Here is a 20,363-nt window from a genome sequence, read left to right on the forward strand (position 1 = left end):
TGCATGTGTGAGCTTGTATGTGTGAGTGAGTGTGCGTGTGACTGAGCATGCATGTGTGAGCTTGTATGTGTGGGTGAGTGTGCATGTGTGTGTGACTGAGCATGCATGTGTGAGCTTGTATGTGTGGGTGAGTGTGCATGTGTGTGTGACTGAGCATGCATGTGTGAGTGTGCGTGTGTGTGTGACTGAGCATGCATGTGTGAGCTTGTATGTGTGAGTGAGTGTGCGTGTGTGTGTGACTGAGCATGCATGTGTGGGCTTGTATGTGTGAGTGAGTGTGCGTGTGTGTGTGACTGAGCATGTATATGTGAGCTTGTGTGAGTGAGTGAGTGTGCGTGTGTGTGTGTGTGTGTGACTGAGCATGCATGTGTGAGCTTGTATGTGTGGGTGAGTGTGCGTGTGTGTGTCACTGAGCATGCATGTGTGAGCTTGTATGTGTGAGTGAGTGTGCGTGTGTGTGTGACTGAGCATGCATGTGTGAGCTTGTATGTGTGAGTGTGCGTGTGTGTGTGACTGAGCATGCATGTGTGAGCTTGTATGTGTGAGTGAGTGTTGCTTGTGTGTTTGACTGAGCATGCATGTGTGAGCTTGTATGTGTGAGTGAGTGTGCATGTGTGTGTGACTGAGCATGCATGTGTGAGCTTGTATGTGTGAGTGAGTGTGCGTGTGTGTGTGACTGAGCATGCATGTGTGAGCTTGTATGTGTGAGTGAGTGTGCGTGTGTGTGTGACTGAGCATGCATGTGTGAGCTTGTATGTGTGAGTGAGTGTGCGTGTGTGTGTGACTGAGCATGCATGTGTGAGCTTGTATGTGTGAGTGAGTGTTGCTTGTGTGTGTGACTGAGCATGCATGTGTGAGCTTGTATGTGTGGGTGAGTGTGCGTGTGTGTGTGACTGAGCATGCATGTGTGAGCTTGTATGTGTGAGTGAGTGTGCGTGTGTGTGTCACTGAGCATGCATGTGTGAGCTTGTATGTGTGAGTGAGTGTGCGTGTGTGTGTGAATGAGCATGCATGTGTGAGCTTGTATGTGTGAGTGAGTGTGCGTGTGTGTGTGACTGAGCATGCATGTGTGAGCTTGTATGTGTGGGTGAGTGTGCATGTGTGTGTGACTGAGCATGCATGTGTGAGTGTGCGTGTGTGTGTGACTGAGCATGCATGTGTGAGCTTGTATGTGTGAGTGTGCGTGTGTGTGTGACTGAGCATGCATGTGTGAGCTTGTATGTGTGAGTGAGTGTGCATGTGTGTGTGACTGAGCATGCATGTGTGAGCTTGTATGTGTGAGTGACTGTGCGTGTGTGTGTGACTGAGCATGCATGTGTGAGCTTGTATGTGTGAGTGAGTGTGCGTGTGTGTGTGACTGAGCATGCATGTGTGAGCTTGTATGTGTGGGTGAGTGTGCGTGTGTGTGTGACTGAGCATGCATGTGTGAGCTTGTATGTGTGAGTGACTGTGCGTGTGTGTGTGACTGAGCATGCATGTGTGAGCTTGTATGTGTGAGTGAGTGTGCATGTGTGTGTGACTGAGCATGCATGTGTGAGTGTGCGTGTGTGTGTGACTGATGATGCATGTGTGAGCTTGTATGTGTGAGTGACTGTGCGTGTGTGTGTGACTGAGCATGCATGTGTGAGCTTGTATGTGTGAGTGAGTGTGCGTGTGTGTGTGACTGAGCATGCATGTGTGAGCTTGTATGTGTGAGTGAGTGTGCATGTGTTTGTGACTGAGCATGCATGTGTGAGCTTGTATGTGTGAGTGAGTGTGCGTGACTGAGCATGCATGTGTGAGCTTGTATGTGTGAGTGAGTGTGCGTGTGTGTGACTGAGCATGCATGTGTGAGCTTGTATGTGTGAGTGAGTGTGCGTGTGTGTGACTGAGCATGCATGTGTGAGCTTGTATGTGTGAGTGACTGTGTGTGTGTGTGTGACTGAGCATGCATGTGTGAGCTTGTATGTGTGAGTGAGTGTGCATGTGTGTGTGTGACTGAGCATGCATGTGTGAGCTTGTATGTGTGAGTGAGTGTGCGTGTGTGTGTGACTGAGCATGCATGTGTGAGCTTGTATGTGTGAGTGTGCGTGTGTGTGTGACTGAGCATGCATGTGTGAGCTTGTATGTGTGAGTGAGTGTGCATGTGTGTGTGTGACTGAGCATGCATGTGTGAGCTTGTATGTGTGAGTGAGTGTGCGTGTGTGTGTGACTGAGCATGCATGTGTGAGCTTGTATGTGTGAGTGAGTGTGCGTGTGTGTGTGACTGAGCATGCATGTGTGAGCTTGTATGTGTGAGTGAGTGTGCGTGTGTGACTGAGCATGCATGTGTGAGCTTGTATGTGTGAGTGAGTGTGCGTGTGTGACTGAGCATGCATGTGTGAGCTTGTATGTGTGAGTGAGTGTGCGTGTGTGACTGAGCATGCATGTGTGAGCTTGTATGTGTGGGTGAGTGTGCGTGTGTGTGTGACTGAGCATGCATGTGTGAGCTTGTATGTGTGAGTGACTGTGCGTGTGTGTGTGACTGAGCATGCATGTGTGAGCTTGTATGTGTGAGTGAGTGTGCATGTGTGTGTGACTGAGCATGCATGTGTGAGCTTGTATGTGTGAGTGAGTGTGCGTGTGTGTGTGACTGAGCATGCATGTGTGAGCTTGTATGTGTGAGTGAGTGTGCGTGTGTGTGTGACTGAGCATGCATGTGTGAGCTTGTATGTGTGGGTGAGTGTGCGTGTGTGTGTCACTGAGCATGCATGTGTGAGCTTGTATGTGTGGGTGAGTGTGCATGTGTGTGTGACTGAGCATGCATGTGTGAGCTTGTATGTGTGAGTGAGTGTGCGTGTGTGTGTGACTGAGCATGTATATGTGAGCTTGTGTGAGTGAGTGAGTGTGCGTGTGTGTGTGTGTGTGTGTGTGTGTGACTGAGCATGCATGTGTGAGCTTGTATGTGTGAGTGAGTGTGCGTGTGTGTGTGACTGAGCATGCATTTGTGAGCTTGTATGTGTGAGTGAGTGTTGCTTGTGTGTGTGACTGAGCATGCATGTGTGAGCTTGTATGTGTGAGTGAGTGTGCGTGTGTGTGTGACTGAGCATGCATGTGTGAGCTTGTATGTGTGAGTGAGTGTGCATGTGTGTGTGACTGAGCATGCATGTGTGAGCTTGTATGTGTGAGTGAGTGTGCGTGTGTGTGTGACTGAGCATGCATGTGTGAGTGAGTGTGCATGTGTGTGTGACTGAGCATGTATATGTGAGCTTGTGTGAGTGAGTGAGTGTGCGTGTGTGTGTGACTGAGCATGCATGTGTGAGCTTGTATGTGTGAGTGACTGTGCATGTGTGTGTGACTGAGCATGCATGTGTGAGCTTGTATGTGTGAGTGAGTGTTGCTTGTGTGTGTGACTGAGCATGCATGTGTGAGCTTGTATGTGTGTGTGAGTGTGCGTGTGTGTGTGACTGAGCATGCATGTGTGAGCTTGTATGTGTGTGTGAGTGTGCGTGTGTGTGTGACTGAGCATGCATGTGTGAGCTTGTATGTGTGAGTGAGTGTGCATGTGTGTGTGACTGAGCATGCATGTGTGAGCTTGTATGTGTGAGTGAGTGTGCGTGTGTGTGTGACTGAGCATGCATGTGTGAGTGAGTGTGCATGTGTGTGTGACTGAGCATGTATATGTGAGCTTGTGTGAGTGAGTGAGTGTGCGTGTTTGGGTGACTGAGGATGCATGTGTGAGCTTGTATGTGTGAGTGACTGTGCATGTGTGTGTGACTGAGCATGCATGTGTGAGCTTGTATGTGTGAGTGTGCGTGTGTGTGTGACTGAGCATGCATGTGTGAGCTTGTATGTGTGAGTGAGTGTTGCTTGTGTGTGTGACTGAGCATGCATGTGTGAGCTTGTATGTGTGAGTGAGTGTGCGTGTGTGTGTGACTGAGCATGCATGTGTGAGCTTGTATGTGTGAGTGAGTGTGCGTGTGTGTGTGACTGAGCATGCATGTGTGAGCTTGTATGTGTGAGTGAGTGTGCGTGTGTGTGTGACTGAGCATGTATATGTGAGCTTGTGTGAGTGAGTGAGTGTGCGTGTGTGTGTGACTGAGCATGCATGTGTGAGCTTGTATGTGTGAGTGAGTGTGCGTGTGTGTGTGACTGAGCATGCATGTGTGAGCTTGTATGTGTGAGTGAGTGTTGCTTGTGTGTGTGACTGAGCATGCATGTGTGAGCTTGTATGTGTGAGTGACTGTGTGTGTGTGTGTGACTGAGCATGCATGTGTGAGCTTGTATGTGTGAGTGAGTGTGCGTGTGTGTGTGACTGAGCATGCATGTGTGAGCTTGTATGTGTGAGTGAGTGTGCGTGTGTGTGTGACTGAGCATGCATGTGTGAGCTTGTATGTGTGAGTGAGTGTGCGTGTGTGTGTGACTGAGCATGCATGTGTGAGCTTGTATGTGTGAGTGAGTGTGCGTGTGTGTGACTGAGCATGCATGTGTGAGCTTGTATGTGTGAGTGAGTGTGCGTGTGTGTGTGACTGAGCATGCATGTGTGAGCTTGTATGTGTGAGTGAGTGTGCGTGTGTGTGTCACTGAGCATGCATGTGTGAGCTTGTATGTGTGAGTGAGTGTGCGTGTGTGTGTGACTGAGCATGCATGTGTGAGCTTGTATGTGTGGGTGAGTGTGCGTGTGTGTGTGTGTCAGCGTGTGTATGCGATTGTGAGTGAGCGTGCATGCACGTGTGTGTGTGTGCAGAGAGACGGGTCTGTTGGTGGTCTGATCACAAACTGAACTCTTCAGGTCTGCTGTACTTGATGTTTATAATCTTACCAGTCTTGTTTTTCAGGTTGAAGGTGGCAGCATCTCTCTCTTTCTGTTTTCTTAATAACATGATGATTTATGACACGTGATTGATTTCTCATTCTGCTGTTTATTTCTTTTTTGCTTCCTTAGTCGTCAACAAAAGAAGAACAATTTCTTGCTTCAAAAAAATTATAAAAAACACCACAACAAGTTTGTGCAAAACAAGACCTGTCCAAAACCAGGTCTCACGCCCTCACAGGACTAGCCAATCCGAATGAATGTACTAATACTGCTTTTCCTTTAGCCCCACCCACTCAAAACAGCCCCCATCCCCCCGCCGTCCCCCCGATCCGTCCTTTCTTTGTGATTTCTGCTAACTCTTGTGTCTTCTTACTAACCAAGCAGCTTCAGATTCTTCCAGTTTATGTTTGTCTTTGTGTTTCTTTGATCGACTAACACTCACGGAATGTCGGCCATCTGTTGTTTTTCCAATTAACTTGCGTACTGACGTACTAACAATAATAACAAAACAGTTGTCATGTTTTTCTTTTGGTTGACCAATCCTTCAATGAAGAGACTTTATACTTGACCCAAAATAAGTAAAACCCCTCGAACCCTCAAACAACAGCGTGGCGTTTTTAAAATGACTTTTCTTGAGTTGACAATTTGTCATTTTCTATATATTTTTCTTTCCCTTCCCTTGTTTTCTCTTAAAGCACTCAGGCATTGGACACGCTATGGTAAACAAACTGCATTATATGGTAGATATCATTCTAATTGTCTTCTACTTTGGTTTGCCCTGGATTTCCGTTCCCTGTTTATATTCTGTTTGCTTTTACTGACTACACAAAATCCCATTGGTATCAAGGTAGCATTGACAACTACAGATATGCACTCCATTTTGTTTTCTCGTCTCATACGATCATTGTTTTCCTCTTCATTTTATCCATCCGATGACCCCTCCACCCCCCTCCTCGCAACCGAAAACAATCCTTATTTAATTTTCAAACGTTCGGCTGTAGTCAGGATTACCAGAGATATTCATACTAACAAGATGCGTCACTGCCATTGAAATGAACGGGGACGAACCCAACGCTCAAAATGGCCGCCTGCGTATGCGTAGAATCTAAAGCAAGATGAAAAACAATGGTTTTAAGTGCTATTTGATCATAGGAAACGAACGGTACGGTACGGTTTGCATCATATCAACTCGTTTTGTTGGGATTTTAGCGGCCAATTGTACAAACATCAGTATTTCCATTCACGTCTTGTTTGAATGACATAATAACTGCACTTTGCACACATGGCCGCCGAGTGGCACAGTTTCCCTAATCGGACTTTGCTTCTGTTGTCTGTTGCTATGACAACAAACTTGATGACTCTTGACATTCGCTGTGCTGTCCCTTACGAAAGCTAAGTGTGGTTTTATCATAGTTGAAATGCAGTAACCATGTTTTTTTTATTTTTTCAGATTATTTGTCATTAGTATGACCACATATACCATGGTTAAATGCCACTCACTGTAGTAAATAGATTGCTTCTAAAGCTGTCAATCATGACACGACTCACATGTTGAGAAGCTATTCAAGTCTTGTAGCGCTTCTCAATATGGCAGAAACTCAACATCCATTAGCTCGCCATTTTGGTATTAGACTCAAGTTGATAGTTCCCTGCCAGAACCTCCGTCTCTCCTAGACCTCCTGCCATCCGGGGTGGATTTACTGCCCCTGTTTGAGAGCGGGTCACCCCGGTCATAAAGCACGGCTGGAAACGAGGGCCAGAAGCCCATTACAGCTGGCACATTGATTTATTCATCACATGAAAATGCACTTGAAGCAAAGCGTCTCGGGTTCAATGCAGAAATACGACAGAACTCACAGTACTGCGGCAATGCCTTCATTTATCAGCCAGTTTATTGGTTTCGAGTAATCGAGAGGATTTTAGTCCGGAGTCTCTTGCCAGTGTGAGCAGTTCTTTCATTAGTGTATGAGGCCAAAAGAAAACACAAGTCGTTATTAGACCTGAGAAATGTTGTTCGGGACCGAAACAATGAAGTCATGTTTGTTTCGTTTCATTCCTCCATTGGATCTCAGTTGTAGTTTAAATAAAAACTGTTTATTTTAAATTGTTTGAGTTCATTAAAACCCAGCATTTGGGTTTGTACGGTAACAGTTGCCCCAACTGTGGATCTAAGTTAGGGCTGTCAAACGATAAATCGCCATTAATCGCATCCTGAATAAATATTTATTTGCACTGTGCATATTCATTTTGTATTAAGTAACACAAAAACATACACGTGTGTATGTATATATATATATATATATATATATATATATATATATATATATATTTAGATAAATTTTAGATGTATTTATTTACCACCACTTTTAATTATTTAATGATATCTAATCATTTAAGTGATATATAAACATTTATGAATTTTTATATTTGTTGTTTTTCTGAAATATGTACGTGTATGTGTTTAAAAATACAAAGTGAATATGCACAGACATACAGTATATTATGTAAACACAAATTTGTAATCTGGATGTGATTAATCACGATTAATCGTTTGACAGCACTAATCTAAATGAATGGGACATTTTCACTCACTTTCACTCTAACTGTTGATATAAGAACTCATGTAAAACTGAATTGAGTTCACTTGAACTCCACTTTGTCTTGTTTTGGTCAATTGAAGGCATGACCCCGACACGGATCCTCGGACGATAGCACTTCTTTCTTATTCTGTACAAAAATAAATCTGTTTTAGGTAAACCGATGAAAGCACTCTTCCATGCGGATGTGATTAGGTCAGGATCATGAGCCTGTCAATCACACCCGCATGGAAGAGTGCTTTCATCGGTTTACCTAAAACAGATTTATTTTGGCAGGAGAAAAAAGCATTAAAAGTAAAAAAAGCGGAACACGTTTTTGTTGTTAGACGCGCCTCTCTTGAATTGTTTTAGTTGGCAGGGAGCGTTTTTTCAGAGCAAGTGCCCTCTGCCGGTCCATTTTTTTATTTCTGATAATATGACTGTGACTAGAGTGCTCGCGCTATAATCCTTGACTGACAGGATAGCTATTTCTGTGGTTACTTAGCAACATACGAAAAACTGCTGCACGCTGCTCTTCGCTTCGCGGCGCGCCTCGCGGTTTCGAACGTGTGTGAGCGCTCCCTAACACCTTCCTACATCGCATCGCTTCTCCTCTCTTCACTTGATGTTTTGTGATGTGATTCTTCTTCTTGTTTTTCTGCATGGATTCATCTGCTCGCTGCGGTTTAAGAGGGAGTCTGCGATGTTTAAGCCGAAGACGTCTCGTCTCAGCTTGCACGCAAATCTTCATAATGGTGTTTCACCTTCGCTTTAACCCCGTAATCCACTAAACGTCACCGCGCCTCCTTCATTCTCATGGATGTTGTGATGTGAACCCTCAGTTCAGACTTCCCTCTTTCATGGGCGTCTCTTTTGCTTTCATTCGTTGATGTGCGCTTATCTCCTCAGAACATTCGACTGCATGGCTTTTCCCCCATGATGTGAGGATCGTGGATGTTTTTTTTCTTCTTCTTTTATTTCCTTTTAACCTCAAAACCCGTTTCACCACACTTGACAATTCGGACCATCTGACGACTCAAATCAGACAGGATTTCATGAATTGACTGCTACTCTTCCACTAAACCACTAAATTCTCTCACTAATGAAGTCTTTGTTGTAACTGTACTAACAACCATTTTTGTGTCTGACCTGCTGTGATCTACTAAAGTACTAACCTCCAACCCTACATACTGAATGAAGCCCATACGAACAGACTTCCACCCGTCCCCACTCCTCCAGATCTCACTAACTCATCCCTTCATCCCTTTGGCTAGTTCAGTCCTGATCTCTCTCCACTTCCACCTCTGTCAGAGTCAGAGGAATGTCTTCCAGCTGCCAGCCACTGCCGGGATGCATCTGCTGTTATTGTTTGAGCCTAAGAGTCCATTGTGCTTGTTAATGTTCTTCCTTTCATAGGTTGAAGGTAAGTAGTGTAGTTAGAAAACCTCACTGGAACCTTCAAGAGTTTCATCAGATGAGCACCAGAAGATGAGGTGAGACTCATCACTGATTCAAAATAAGGTTTCTTTTATGACAGAAACAACATGATAGAAAAAACATGTCACATATAAAGATCAATCAGACACACTGAGTTAAATAGTTACTATTGAGGATATTGAGGAAGAGCTTCAGCTGCGCTTTCTGACAGAATCATCTCACGGGTTCTGATTAACTCTTCTGGAGCTGTTGACCTGCTTGCTTTAGATAGCAGACATGTAAGGATAGTGTTTAAAGTCTTATTTACCTGCTGGTCACCTCTTACAGTTAATCTTCATATTTGCCTCAACCTTTGCCTGAAAACTAAAGTATTACTAAAGTATTTACACAATGATTTAAAAAATGTCTTGTCAGTGGATGAAAGTGTACGACACCTTAATAAAACGAAAGAAGATTTTCAGTTGACAAGAAGCTGTGTTTGTGTAGTGTTGTCTTCATTCTGTTGTGTTTTTATGCTCACAGTGTCTCTCTCTCTCGGTGAGTTGTGTCTCACAGGTGGCTGGCAGCTGGTCGACTCTCTCGTCTCAATGATTTATTTATCGTAATAACACTGGAGTGTGTGCCAGAAAGCAGCGCTGCCAACACCCTCATAATGGCAGCGCAGTTACACACATCACATGACCCTGATAACATCACACACATCACATGACCCTGATGACCTCAAACACACACACACATCACATGACCCTGATGACCTCACACACATCACATGACCCTGATGACCTCACACACACACACACATCACATGACCCTGATGACCTCACACACACATCATATGACCCTGATGACCTCACACACAACACATGACCCTGATGACCTCACACACATCACATGACCCTGATGACCTCACACACATCACATGACCCTGATGACCTCACACACATCACATGACCCTGATGACCTCACACACAAACACACACACACACATCACATGACCCTGATGACCTCACACACACATCATATGACCCTGATGACCTCACACACAACACATGACCCTGATGACCTCACACACATCACATGACCCTGATGACCTCACACACATCACATGACCCTGATGACCTCACACACATCACATGACCCTGATGACCTCACACACATCACATGACCCTGATGACCTCACACACAAACACACACACACACATCATATGATGCCCTTAAGGTCTTGTGAGCTCAACGCTGGTAGACTTTCACAGAATCAAAAGAGGACACAGGTTCTCCAGGATTAAACAGACATAAAAATGTGTTGCCCTGCTGAGGGAAGTACAGGAAGCCAGTAAAGCCGTGAAGAGCTGATGAAATTAAGCAGAGGACAGATTCTTTAGGGTGCAGTTGTTCTGTGTGAGTGTGTTCAGTGTTGGGGACGCTCAGAAACCTCTTTCTGTTCTGTGAAGAACTGTCAGTCTGTGTTTGTGTGAAGCGTCTCACAGGAATCATAATGACGTGAGTGCTATTTGTTCGAGAGTAAATCATTTGACGGATAAAGAGGTCTAGCTCAGCGTCAGGTTTTATCACTTTAGGTTTTTAATTGGAGACGTTCAGCCCGAAAGGAGAAAAACATCCTTATTATTCACTCCTGATGCTGCAGCACACCAGTTAAACACATCGCTGTGAATGTTTCTTGGTCTGAATGAATAATAATCCGTCCGTCACTGAGTCTGTGTGTGTGTGTGAGATTATTAATGTGTTAAGAGGATTGTGTTGATATGATATTGAATCTGTACAACTGCACCTTAAAGAAACTGAAAGTCCGCTGGAAACAACACACAACAACAAAAGCGCACACATCACAATGACTCTTTCATTCACTTCTTTCTTTCTCTCCTCTTTCTCTCTTTCTCTTTTCGGAAACACTCTCTCTCCCCGTCTCTCTCTCTCGGGCCGGTAGGTGACCATATCGGTGGATGGTATTTTGACCACCACTGGTTATACGCAGGAGGATTACACCATGTTGGGTTCTGATGATTTCTTCTACATCGGTGGAAGTCCCAACACAGCGGATCTGCCCGGATCTCCAGTCAGCAACAACTTCATGGGCTGTTTGAAAGATGTGAGTGTTTGTGTGTTTCTCAGGGTCACATCATCCCAAACTTCAGAATTTCTTTCGTTTAGTTTAAAGGGCCCCAAATCCAGGTGTTTTCTGCAATGTAAAAAGAGTCAGAGGTATCCCCAGAATGTGTCTATCAAGTTTCAGCTCAAAATACACCACATATCTTTCATTACAAGATGTTGAACATGACCATTTGTGGCTGCAATGGAAAACAGGCCGTTTTTGTGTGTGTCTCTTTAAATTCAAATGAGCTTCTGCTCCCCTCCCCGTATGCAAAATATGATGACATCACGACAAGCAATACGGCGGAAAGCACAATTATGTCTGTAATGCCTTATCCAAACAAAACCACACACTAACTGCAATAAAAATCACATTAATGCCTTGTTCATAAATACGAATTAAATATAAAAGACAAAAACACAGATAGAACAACATATGCTGTATGAAATAATGGCCATTGATGATTAATCATGTGCATGCATATTACTAACAGATATAAACAGGGATACGGGCATATATATGCTATCAGAGTACTTGTATTTGTCAGAGAGGTGTGTAAAGATCAGCAACCAGGTGTTATTACATTGTGAGAAGCAATTTCTGCGTAACCTCATCTTCTTACAAATGGGAACTCTGTTTCTATCCGCTCTAAGTATTGTCACACTTAGGACATACAAGAAAAAACTGAACTCACGAGAAAGACACTGATTTAACTTTCTTTATTTGTAATGAATAAGCTTTACAGAAATGATGTCGGTCACCGATGGGCACAATGCGTTTTACCACTAATGTTATGACACAACACCTGTCTTCGAACCATGTCTCGGGTTTTGCCGTGAACATGTAAACAACAGCTGGTAACGTGCTAAACACGTTATTTAAGAAAGGTGATTTAAAAACAATGTGTAATTCTTACTTCTTCTGGAGAGGAAGCCTGATCCCGAACAGCTGGTACTGATCCACTCTTAAGAATCTTTTTTTTTGGCGAAACCCATGATATACTGATCCGAGTAGACTCGCCGCCACCCCGGGACCCGGAGATACATTCGTCAGAAGGTGACTGGCCAGAGCCTGGTTTTCCGGGCGTTCCCGACCAATGAGCCAGGGGTCACAGCGCCTCGAGTCGCTTGGCCACTAGATCCCAGAGCTTTGTATTTTCGACCTTTCCGGCTACCAGGTGCTCTAGCTCCCAATCTAGGGACTCGTGATCAGCGACGTTTGAATGCCCCGGCGGAGACCTTTCCAACGAGTCCTGGCTCATTTCTGTAAGTCTTTCTGGACCGAAGATACGGACCTGTGAATGTTGGTTTGTCGATCTGAAACGAGTGCAGATTTCTGGTGATGATTGAAACTCCGCCCCTCCTCCTGCTCATCAGGCAGCTCTCCTCTCGACCTCCTTTATGTTCCATTTTACATACAACTACAGCACACGTTCGTTGTTTCGTAGACTTTTTTTGTCACTGGCTAGTGCTACATCTGCTCTTGCCTGAAAATGTCTGACAGCGTGTCTCTGGTGGAACTAGGCACTCATAAGGCGGAGTCTGTGAGTGGTCATGGTCAGGCTTAAACAATGTGACATCAGATTGTTAGGGGATCCCCAACAGCCTGTTTTGTGTCACTGTTGTGGTTTAAAGGAGATTACAAAAAGAAGAATAGATGGATTTGTATAATTACAGGGTGTTCCTGCACACGCGCTGGCGACTCAAATTCTGCTAGATAAACTTTTAAAAGTGCATTTTCTGGGATTCCGGCCCTTTAATCTTGAAGTCATGTGTGTAAGATGATAAGAGAAACTTGATTCCAGTGTTTTTTTCTGACAACAAGTGAACGGGATTTATTTACAGAGTGGATGATGGAAGCTGTAAGTGGTACATTGAGACGATAAATACAAAAGAACAGACGAACACACTGTTAGCTTGTGATGGAATGTGTTATTTGTAATGGTTTTAGATAACATGTGGGTTGTAGGAATGAATATTAAATATGGCTTTGATGTGTCATATCGCCCCCTGTAGGTCGTCTACAAGAACAATGACTTCAAACTTGAACTTTCCCGTCTGGCCATTGACAGAGACCCTAAGATCAGTCTGCACGGTGATCTGGTGTTCCGCTGTGAGGATGTAGCGGCCCTGGACCCCGTGACGTTTGAGACCCCCGAGTCTTACATCACCCTGCCGCGCTGGGACACCAAGAAAACCAGCTCCATATCCTTTGATTTCCGCACCACTGAGCCCAGCGGACTGCTGCTGTTCAGCCACGGCAAACCTCAGAGCACCAAAGACCAGCGACCGGGCCGTGAGATGAAGAGCGATTACTTCGCCATGGAGCTGCTGGACGGGTTCTTATACCTGCTGATGGACATGGGCTCCGGCAGCATCAAACTCAAGACCAGCAACAAGAAGGTCAATGATGGAGAGTGGTGTCACGTCGACTTTCAGAGGGAGGGGAGGAGGGGTGAGACCAACACACAACACATAACCACACAGGCATCACACACAACACACACACATGTATCACACACACACAACACACACACATAACCACACAGGCATCACACACAACACACACACATGTATCACACACAACACACACACATAACCACACAGGCATCACACACAACACACACACATGTATCACACATCCACACAACACATAACCACACAGGCATCACACACAACACACACACATGTATCACAGGCATCACACACACATGTATCACACACAACACAACACATAACCACACAGGCATCACACACAACACACACACATGTATCACACACAACACATAACCACACAGGCATCACACACAACACACACACAAGTATCACACACAACACAACACATAACCACACAGGCATCACACACAACACACACACACATGTATCACACACAACACATCACACACAACACACACACACAAGTATCACACACAACACAACACATAACCACACAGGCATCACACACAACACACACACATGTATCACACACAACACATCACACACACACACACATGTATCACACACAACACAACACGTAACCACACAGGCATCACACACAACACACACACAAGTATCACACACAACACAACACATAACCACACAGGCGTCACACACAACACACACACATGTATCACACACAACACAACACATAACCACACAGGCATCACACACAACACACACACAAGTATCACACACAACACAACACATAACCACACAGGCATCACACACAACACACACACATGTATCACACACAACACACACACATAACCATACAGGCATCACACACAACACACACACAAGTATCACACACAACACAACACGTAACCACACAGGCATCACACACAACACACACACAAGTATCACACACAACACAACACATAACCGCACAGGCATCACACACATATGTATCACACACAACACAACACATAACCACACAGGCATCACACACAACACACACACATGTATCACACACAACACATCACACACACACACACACACACACACATACACACACACACACACAACACAACACATAACCACACATCCACACACACACACACACACACACACACACACACACATACACACACACACACACACATGTATCACACACAACACATCACACCTCTACACGCACACAAAAATTAAGCACATCACACACTAAACATGAACACATCACACATACAGACACAAAACATAAACACACAACACATAAACATACATACTTCACACACATCACACATCAAACATAAACAAATCATACATACAAATAAAAACACTTCACATAAACACACAGATGGTGGTCTAGTGGGTTAAACCACTGAACTGGTAAATCAAAGGTTGCTGGTTCGATCCCAGCATCCACCACCAGTGTGTCCTTGAGCAAGACACTTTACTCCATGTTGCTCCAGGGGGATTGTCCCTGTAATAAGTGCACTGTAAGTCGCTTTGGATAAAAGAGTCTGCTAAATGACTAAATGTAAATGTAAATGTAAATGCACACACACAATGCATAAACAAACACACATAACACACAACACATAAAGAAGCACACTTCACACACAACACATAAACACACACAAAAGAGATAAATGCATCACAAACAAATTATAAACACATTACACATACACACACATCACATAAACAAACACACATCACACACTAGACATAAACACGTCACACATATACACACAACACATCACACACCAACATAAACACATCATTCATAAATAAACACACACACAACACAACACATAAACAAACACACTTCACACACAAAACATAAACACGTCACACATAAATAAACACACACACATCACACACCAACATAAACAGATCATTCATAAATAAACACATACACACCCAACACATAAACAAACACACTTCACACACAAAACATAAACACGTCACACATAAATAAACACACACACATCACACACCAACATAAACACATCATTCATAAATAAACACATACACACCCAACACATAAACAAACACTCATCACATATAAACATAAACACGTCACACATATACACACAACACATCACAAACAAGCTTCACACACATCACACACCAACATAAACACATCATACATAAATAAACACATACACACACAACACATAAACAAACACACATCACATATAAACATAAACACGTCACACATATACACACAACACATCACAAACAAGCTTCACACACATCACACACCAAACATAAACACATCATTCATAAATAAATACACTACACATAAACACATACACACACAACGCATAAACAAACACACATCACACACAACACATAAACAAACACACTTCACACACATCACACACAACACATACAATCACACACATGTAACTGAACTCAGAGAGTTGATCATTGTTTTAAAGCAAGCTTGTTGATTGGATGTAAATTAAAGATTTCAGCTGTTGCCATGCATTCACGTTTGAAGGTGTACAGAAGTGACATCATCATCACAAGTATGTGACCACAGAAACATGATGAAAGCTCACAGATGTGTCATCCGTCTGATCTTCATGTGCTGTAATCGAGTGTAAAACTGAAGGAGATGTGTGTTCAACAATTGCAGTTTAACAGACAGTGAAGAGTTTGTCATGATTCATTCCTTCTGGATCACATCTCTCTCCTCAGGATCCATCTCTGTCAACAGCCGCTCCATCCCCTTCAGCTCAAACGAGGGCAGTGAGATTCTGGATCTGGACGGTGACATGTTCCTGGGCGGTTTACCTGATACCCAGCAGGGTCTGGTTCTTCCACCCGAGGTCTGGACGGCTCTGCTCAACTACGGTTACGTGGGCTGCGTGCGTGACCTCTTCATTGACGGGAAGAGCCGTGACGTCCGTCGGCTGTCTGAGATCCAGAGCACTCCGGGAGTGAGCAGCTTCTGTACCCGTGAGCTGCAGAAGAGGTGCAGCAGCGCCCCCTGTTATAACGGAGGACAGTGTAAAGAGGGCTGGAACCGCTACATGTGTGACTGCACCGGGACCGGCTTCCTGGGAAACAACTGTGAGATCGGTAAGCTACGTGTGGTGAGTGTAAGTGACGTGTGAGGGATGTGTGAGCACGTGTGAGTGCGTGTGATTGACGTGTGAATGACGTGTAAGGGCGTGTAGGTGATGTGTGAGTGACGTGTGAGTGAGTGACTGCGAGGACGTGTAGGTGATGTGTGAGTGACGTGTGGGGCGTGTGAGTGACGTGTGGGGCGTGTGTGATGCTTGAGTGACGTGTGGGGCGTGAGTGATGTGTGAGTGATGTGTGGGGCGTGAGTGATGTGTGAGTGACGTGTGGGGCGTGTGTGATGCTTGAGTGACGTGTGGGGTGTGAGTGATGTCTGAGTGACGTGTGGGGCGTGTGAGTGATGTGTGAGTGACGTGTGGGGCGTGAGTGATGTGTGAGTGACGTGTGGGGCGTGTGAGTGATGTGTGAGTGACGTGTGGGGCGTGGGTGATGTGTGAGTGACGTGTGGGGCTTGTGAGTGACGTGTGGATGACGTGTGGGGCGTGAGTGATGTGTGAGTGACGTGTGGGGCGTGAGTGATGTGTGAGTGACGTGTGGGGCGTGTGAGTGATGTGTGAGTGACGTGTGGGGCGTGTGAGTGATGTGTGAGTGACGTGTGGGGCGTGTGAGTGACGTGTGGATGACGTGTGGGGCGTGAGTGATGTGTGAGTGACGTGTGGGGCGTGAGTGATGTGTGAGTGATGTGTGAGTGACGTGTGGGGCGTGTGAGTGATGTGTGAGTGACGTGTGGGGCGTGAGTGATGTGTGAGTGACGTGTGGGGCGTGAGTGATGTGTGAGTGACGTGTGGGGCGTGTGAGTGATGTGTGAGTGACGTGTGGGGCGTAAGTGATGTGTGAGTGACGTGTGGGGCGTGAGTGATGTGTGAGTGACGTGTGGGGCGTGAGTGATGTGTGAGTGACGTGTGGGGCGTGTGAGTGATGTGTGAGTGACGTGTGGCGCGTGTGAGTGATGTGTGAGTGACGTGTGGATGACGTGTGGGGCGTGTGAGTGATGTGTGAGTGACGTGTGGGGCGTGTGAGTGATGTGTGAGTGACGTGTGGGGCGTTTGAGTGATGTGTGAGTGACGTGTGGGGCGTGTGAGTGATGTGTGAGTGATGTGTGGGGCGTGGGTGATGTGTGAGTGACGTGTGGGGCGTGTGTGTGATGTGTGAGTGATGTGTGAGTGACATGTGGGGCGTGAGTGATGTGTGAGTGACGTGTGGGGCGTGTGAGTGATGTGTGAGTGATGTGTGGGGCGTGGGTGATGTGTGAGTGACGTGTGGGGCGTGTGAGTGATGTGTGGATGACGTGTGGGGCGTGTGAGTGATGTGTGAGTGACGTGTGGGGCGTGAGTGATGTGTGAGTGACGTGTGGGGCGTGAGTGATGTGTGAGTGACGTGTGGGGCGTGTGAGTGATGTGTGAGTGACGTGTGGATGACGTGTGGGGCGTGTGAGTGATGTGTGAGTGACGTGTGGGGCGTGTGAGTGATGTGTGAGTGATGTGTGGGGCGTGGGTGATGTGTGAGTGACGTGTGGGGCGTGTGAGTGATGTGTGAGTGACGTGTGGGGCGTGTGAGTGATGTGTGAGTGATGTGTGGGGCGTGTGAGTGATGTGTGAGTGATGTGTGAGTGATGTGTGAGTGACGAGTGGGGCGTGTGAGTGATGTGTGAGTGATGTGTGAGTGGGGCGTGGGTGATGTGTGAGTGACGTGTGGGGCGTGAGTGATGTGTGAGTGATGTGTGGGGCGTGTGAGTGATGTGTGAGTGATGTGTGAGTGATGTGTGAGTGACGAGTGGGGCGTGTGAGTGATGTGTGAGTGATGTGTGAGTGGGGCGTGGGTGATGTGTGAGTGACGTGTGGGGCGTGAGTGATGTGTGAGTGATGTGTGAGTGATGTGTGAGTGATGTGTCAGTGATGTGTGAGTGATGTGTGAGTGACGTGTGGGGCGTGTGAGTGATGTGTGAGTGATGTGTGGGGCGTGAGTGATGTGTGAGTGATGTGTGAGTGATGTGTGAGTGACGTGTGGGGCGTGTGAGTGATGTGTGAGTGATGTGTGGGGCGTGAGTGATGTGTGAGTGATGTGTGAGTGACGAGTGGGGCGTGTGAGTGATGTGTGAGTGATGTGTGAGTGATGTGTGAGTGACGTGTGGGGCGTGTGAGTGACGTGTGAGTGATGTGTGAGTGACGTGTGGGGCGTGTGAGTGACGTGTGGGGCGTGTGAGTGACGTGTGGGGCGTGTGAGGGATGTGTGAGTGATGTGTGAGTGACGTGTGGGGCGTGTGAGTGACGTGTGAGTGATGTGTGAGTGACGTGTGGGGCGTGAGTGATGTGTGAGTGACGTGTGGGGCGTGTGAGTGACGTGTGGGGCGTGTGAGTGACGTGTGGGGCGTGTGAGGGATGTGTGAGTGATGTGTGAGTGACGAGTGGGGGGTGTGAGTGATGTGTGAGTGATGTGTGAGTGATGTGTGAGTGACGAGTGGGAAGTGTGAGTGATGTGTGAGTGACGTGTGGGGCGTGTGAGTGACGTGTGGGGCGTGGGTGATGTGTGAGTGACGTGTGGGGCGTGTGAGGGATGTGTGAGTGATGTGTGAGTGACGAGTGGGGGGTGTGAGTGATGTGTGAGTGATGTGTGAGTGATGTGTGAGTGACGAGTGGGGCGTGTGAGTGATGTGTGAGTGACGTGTGGGGCGTGTGAGTGATGTGTGAGTGACGTGTGGATGACGTGTGGGGCGTGTGAGTGATGTGTGAGTGACGTGTGGGGCGTGTGAGTGATGTGTGAGTGATGTGTGGGGCGTGGGTGATGTGTGAGTGACGTGTGGGGCGTTTGAGTGATGTGTGAGTGACGTGTGGATGACGTGTGGGGCGTGTGAGTGATGTGTGAGTGACGTGTGGGGCGTGTGAGTGATGTGTGAGTGATGTGTGGGGCGTGGGTGATGTGTGAGTGACGTGTGGGGCGTTTGAGTGATGTGTGAGTGACGTGTGGGGCGTGTGAGTGATGTGTGAGTGATGTGTGAGTGACGTGTGGGGCGTGTGAGTGATGTGTGAGTGACGTGTGGGGCGTGTGAGTGATGTGTGAGTGATGTGTGGGGCGTGTGAGTGATGTGTGAGTGATGTGTGAGTGACGAGTGGGGCGTGTGAGTGATGTGTGAGTGATGTGTGAGTGGGGCGTGGGTGATGTGTGAGTGACGTGTGGGGCGTGAGTGATGTGTGAGTGATGTGTGGGGCGTGTGAGTGATGTGTGAGTGATGTGTGAGTGATGTGTGAGTGACGAGTGGGGCGTGTGAGTGATGTGTGAGTGATGTGTGAGTGGGGCGTGGGTGATGTGTGAGTGACGTGTGGGGCGTGAGTGATGTGTGAGTGATGTGTGAGTGATGTGTGAGTGATGTGTCAGTGATGTGTGAGTGATGTGTGAGTGACGTGTGGGGCGTGTGAGTGATGTGTGAGTGATGTGTGGGGCGTGAGTGATGTGTGAGTGATGTGTGAGTGATGTGTGAGTGACGTGTGGGGCGTGCGAGTGATGTGTGAGTGATGTGTGGGGCGTGAGTGATGTGTGAGTGATGTGTGAGTGACGAGTGGGGCGTGTGAGTGATGTGTGAGTGATGTGTGAGTGATGTGTGAGTGACGTGTGGGGCGTGTGAGTGACGTGTGAGTGATGTGTGAGTGAAGTGTGGGGCGTGTGAGTGACGTGTGGGGCGTGTGAGTGACGTGTGGGGCGTGTGAGGGATGTGTGAGTGATGTGTGAGTGATGTGTGAGTGACGTGTGGGGCGTGTGAGTGACGTGTGAGTGATGTGTGAGTGACGTGTGGGGCGTGAGTGATGTGTGAGTGACGTGTGGGGCGTGTGAGTGACGTGTGGGGCGTGTGAGTGACGTGTGGGGCGTGTGAGGGATGTGTGAGTGATGTGTGAGTGACGAGTGGGGGGTGTGAGTGATGTGTGAGTGATGTGTGAGTG

At 46.7% G+C, this 20,363-nt stretch overlaps 1 protein-coding gene across 6 annotated transcripts in view; it reads left to right on the top strand.

The window, feature by feature from the left end:
* The window catches only part of nrxn2b (neurexin 2b), a 401,147-nt gene that overhangs the window by 214,848 nt on the left and 165,936 nt on the right, over window positions 1–20,363 (top strand). For 4 of the 6 annotated variants that reach the window (XM_056746323.1, XM_056746365.1, XM_056746355.1 and 1 more), the window contains 4 exons: window positions 5,470–5,514; window positions 10,733–10,894; window positions 12,913–13,351; window positions 16,045–16,428. In XM_056746323.1, coding sequence (XP_056602301.1) covers window positions 5,470–5,514; window positions 10,733–10,894; window positions 12,913–13,351; window positions 16,045–16,428 — 1,030 coding nt within the window. The remainder of the gene's footprint in view (window positions 1–5,469; window positions 5,515–10,732; window positions 10,895–12,912; window positions 13,352–16,044; window positions 16,429–20,363) is intronic. The other 2 variants (XM_056746330.1, XM_056746338.1) reach the window with 2 other exon arrangements.

Source organism: Triplophysa dalaica, chromosome 1 (assembly GCF_015846415.1).
Source record: "Triplophysa dalaica isolate WHDGS20190420 chromosome 1, ASM1584641v1, whole genome shotgun sequence".
NCBI classification, from domain to species: Eukaryota; Metazoa; Chordata; class Actinopteri; order Cypriniformes; family Nemacheilidae; genus Triplophysa; species Triplophysa dalaica.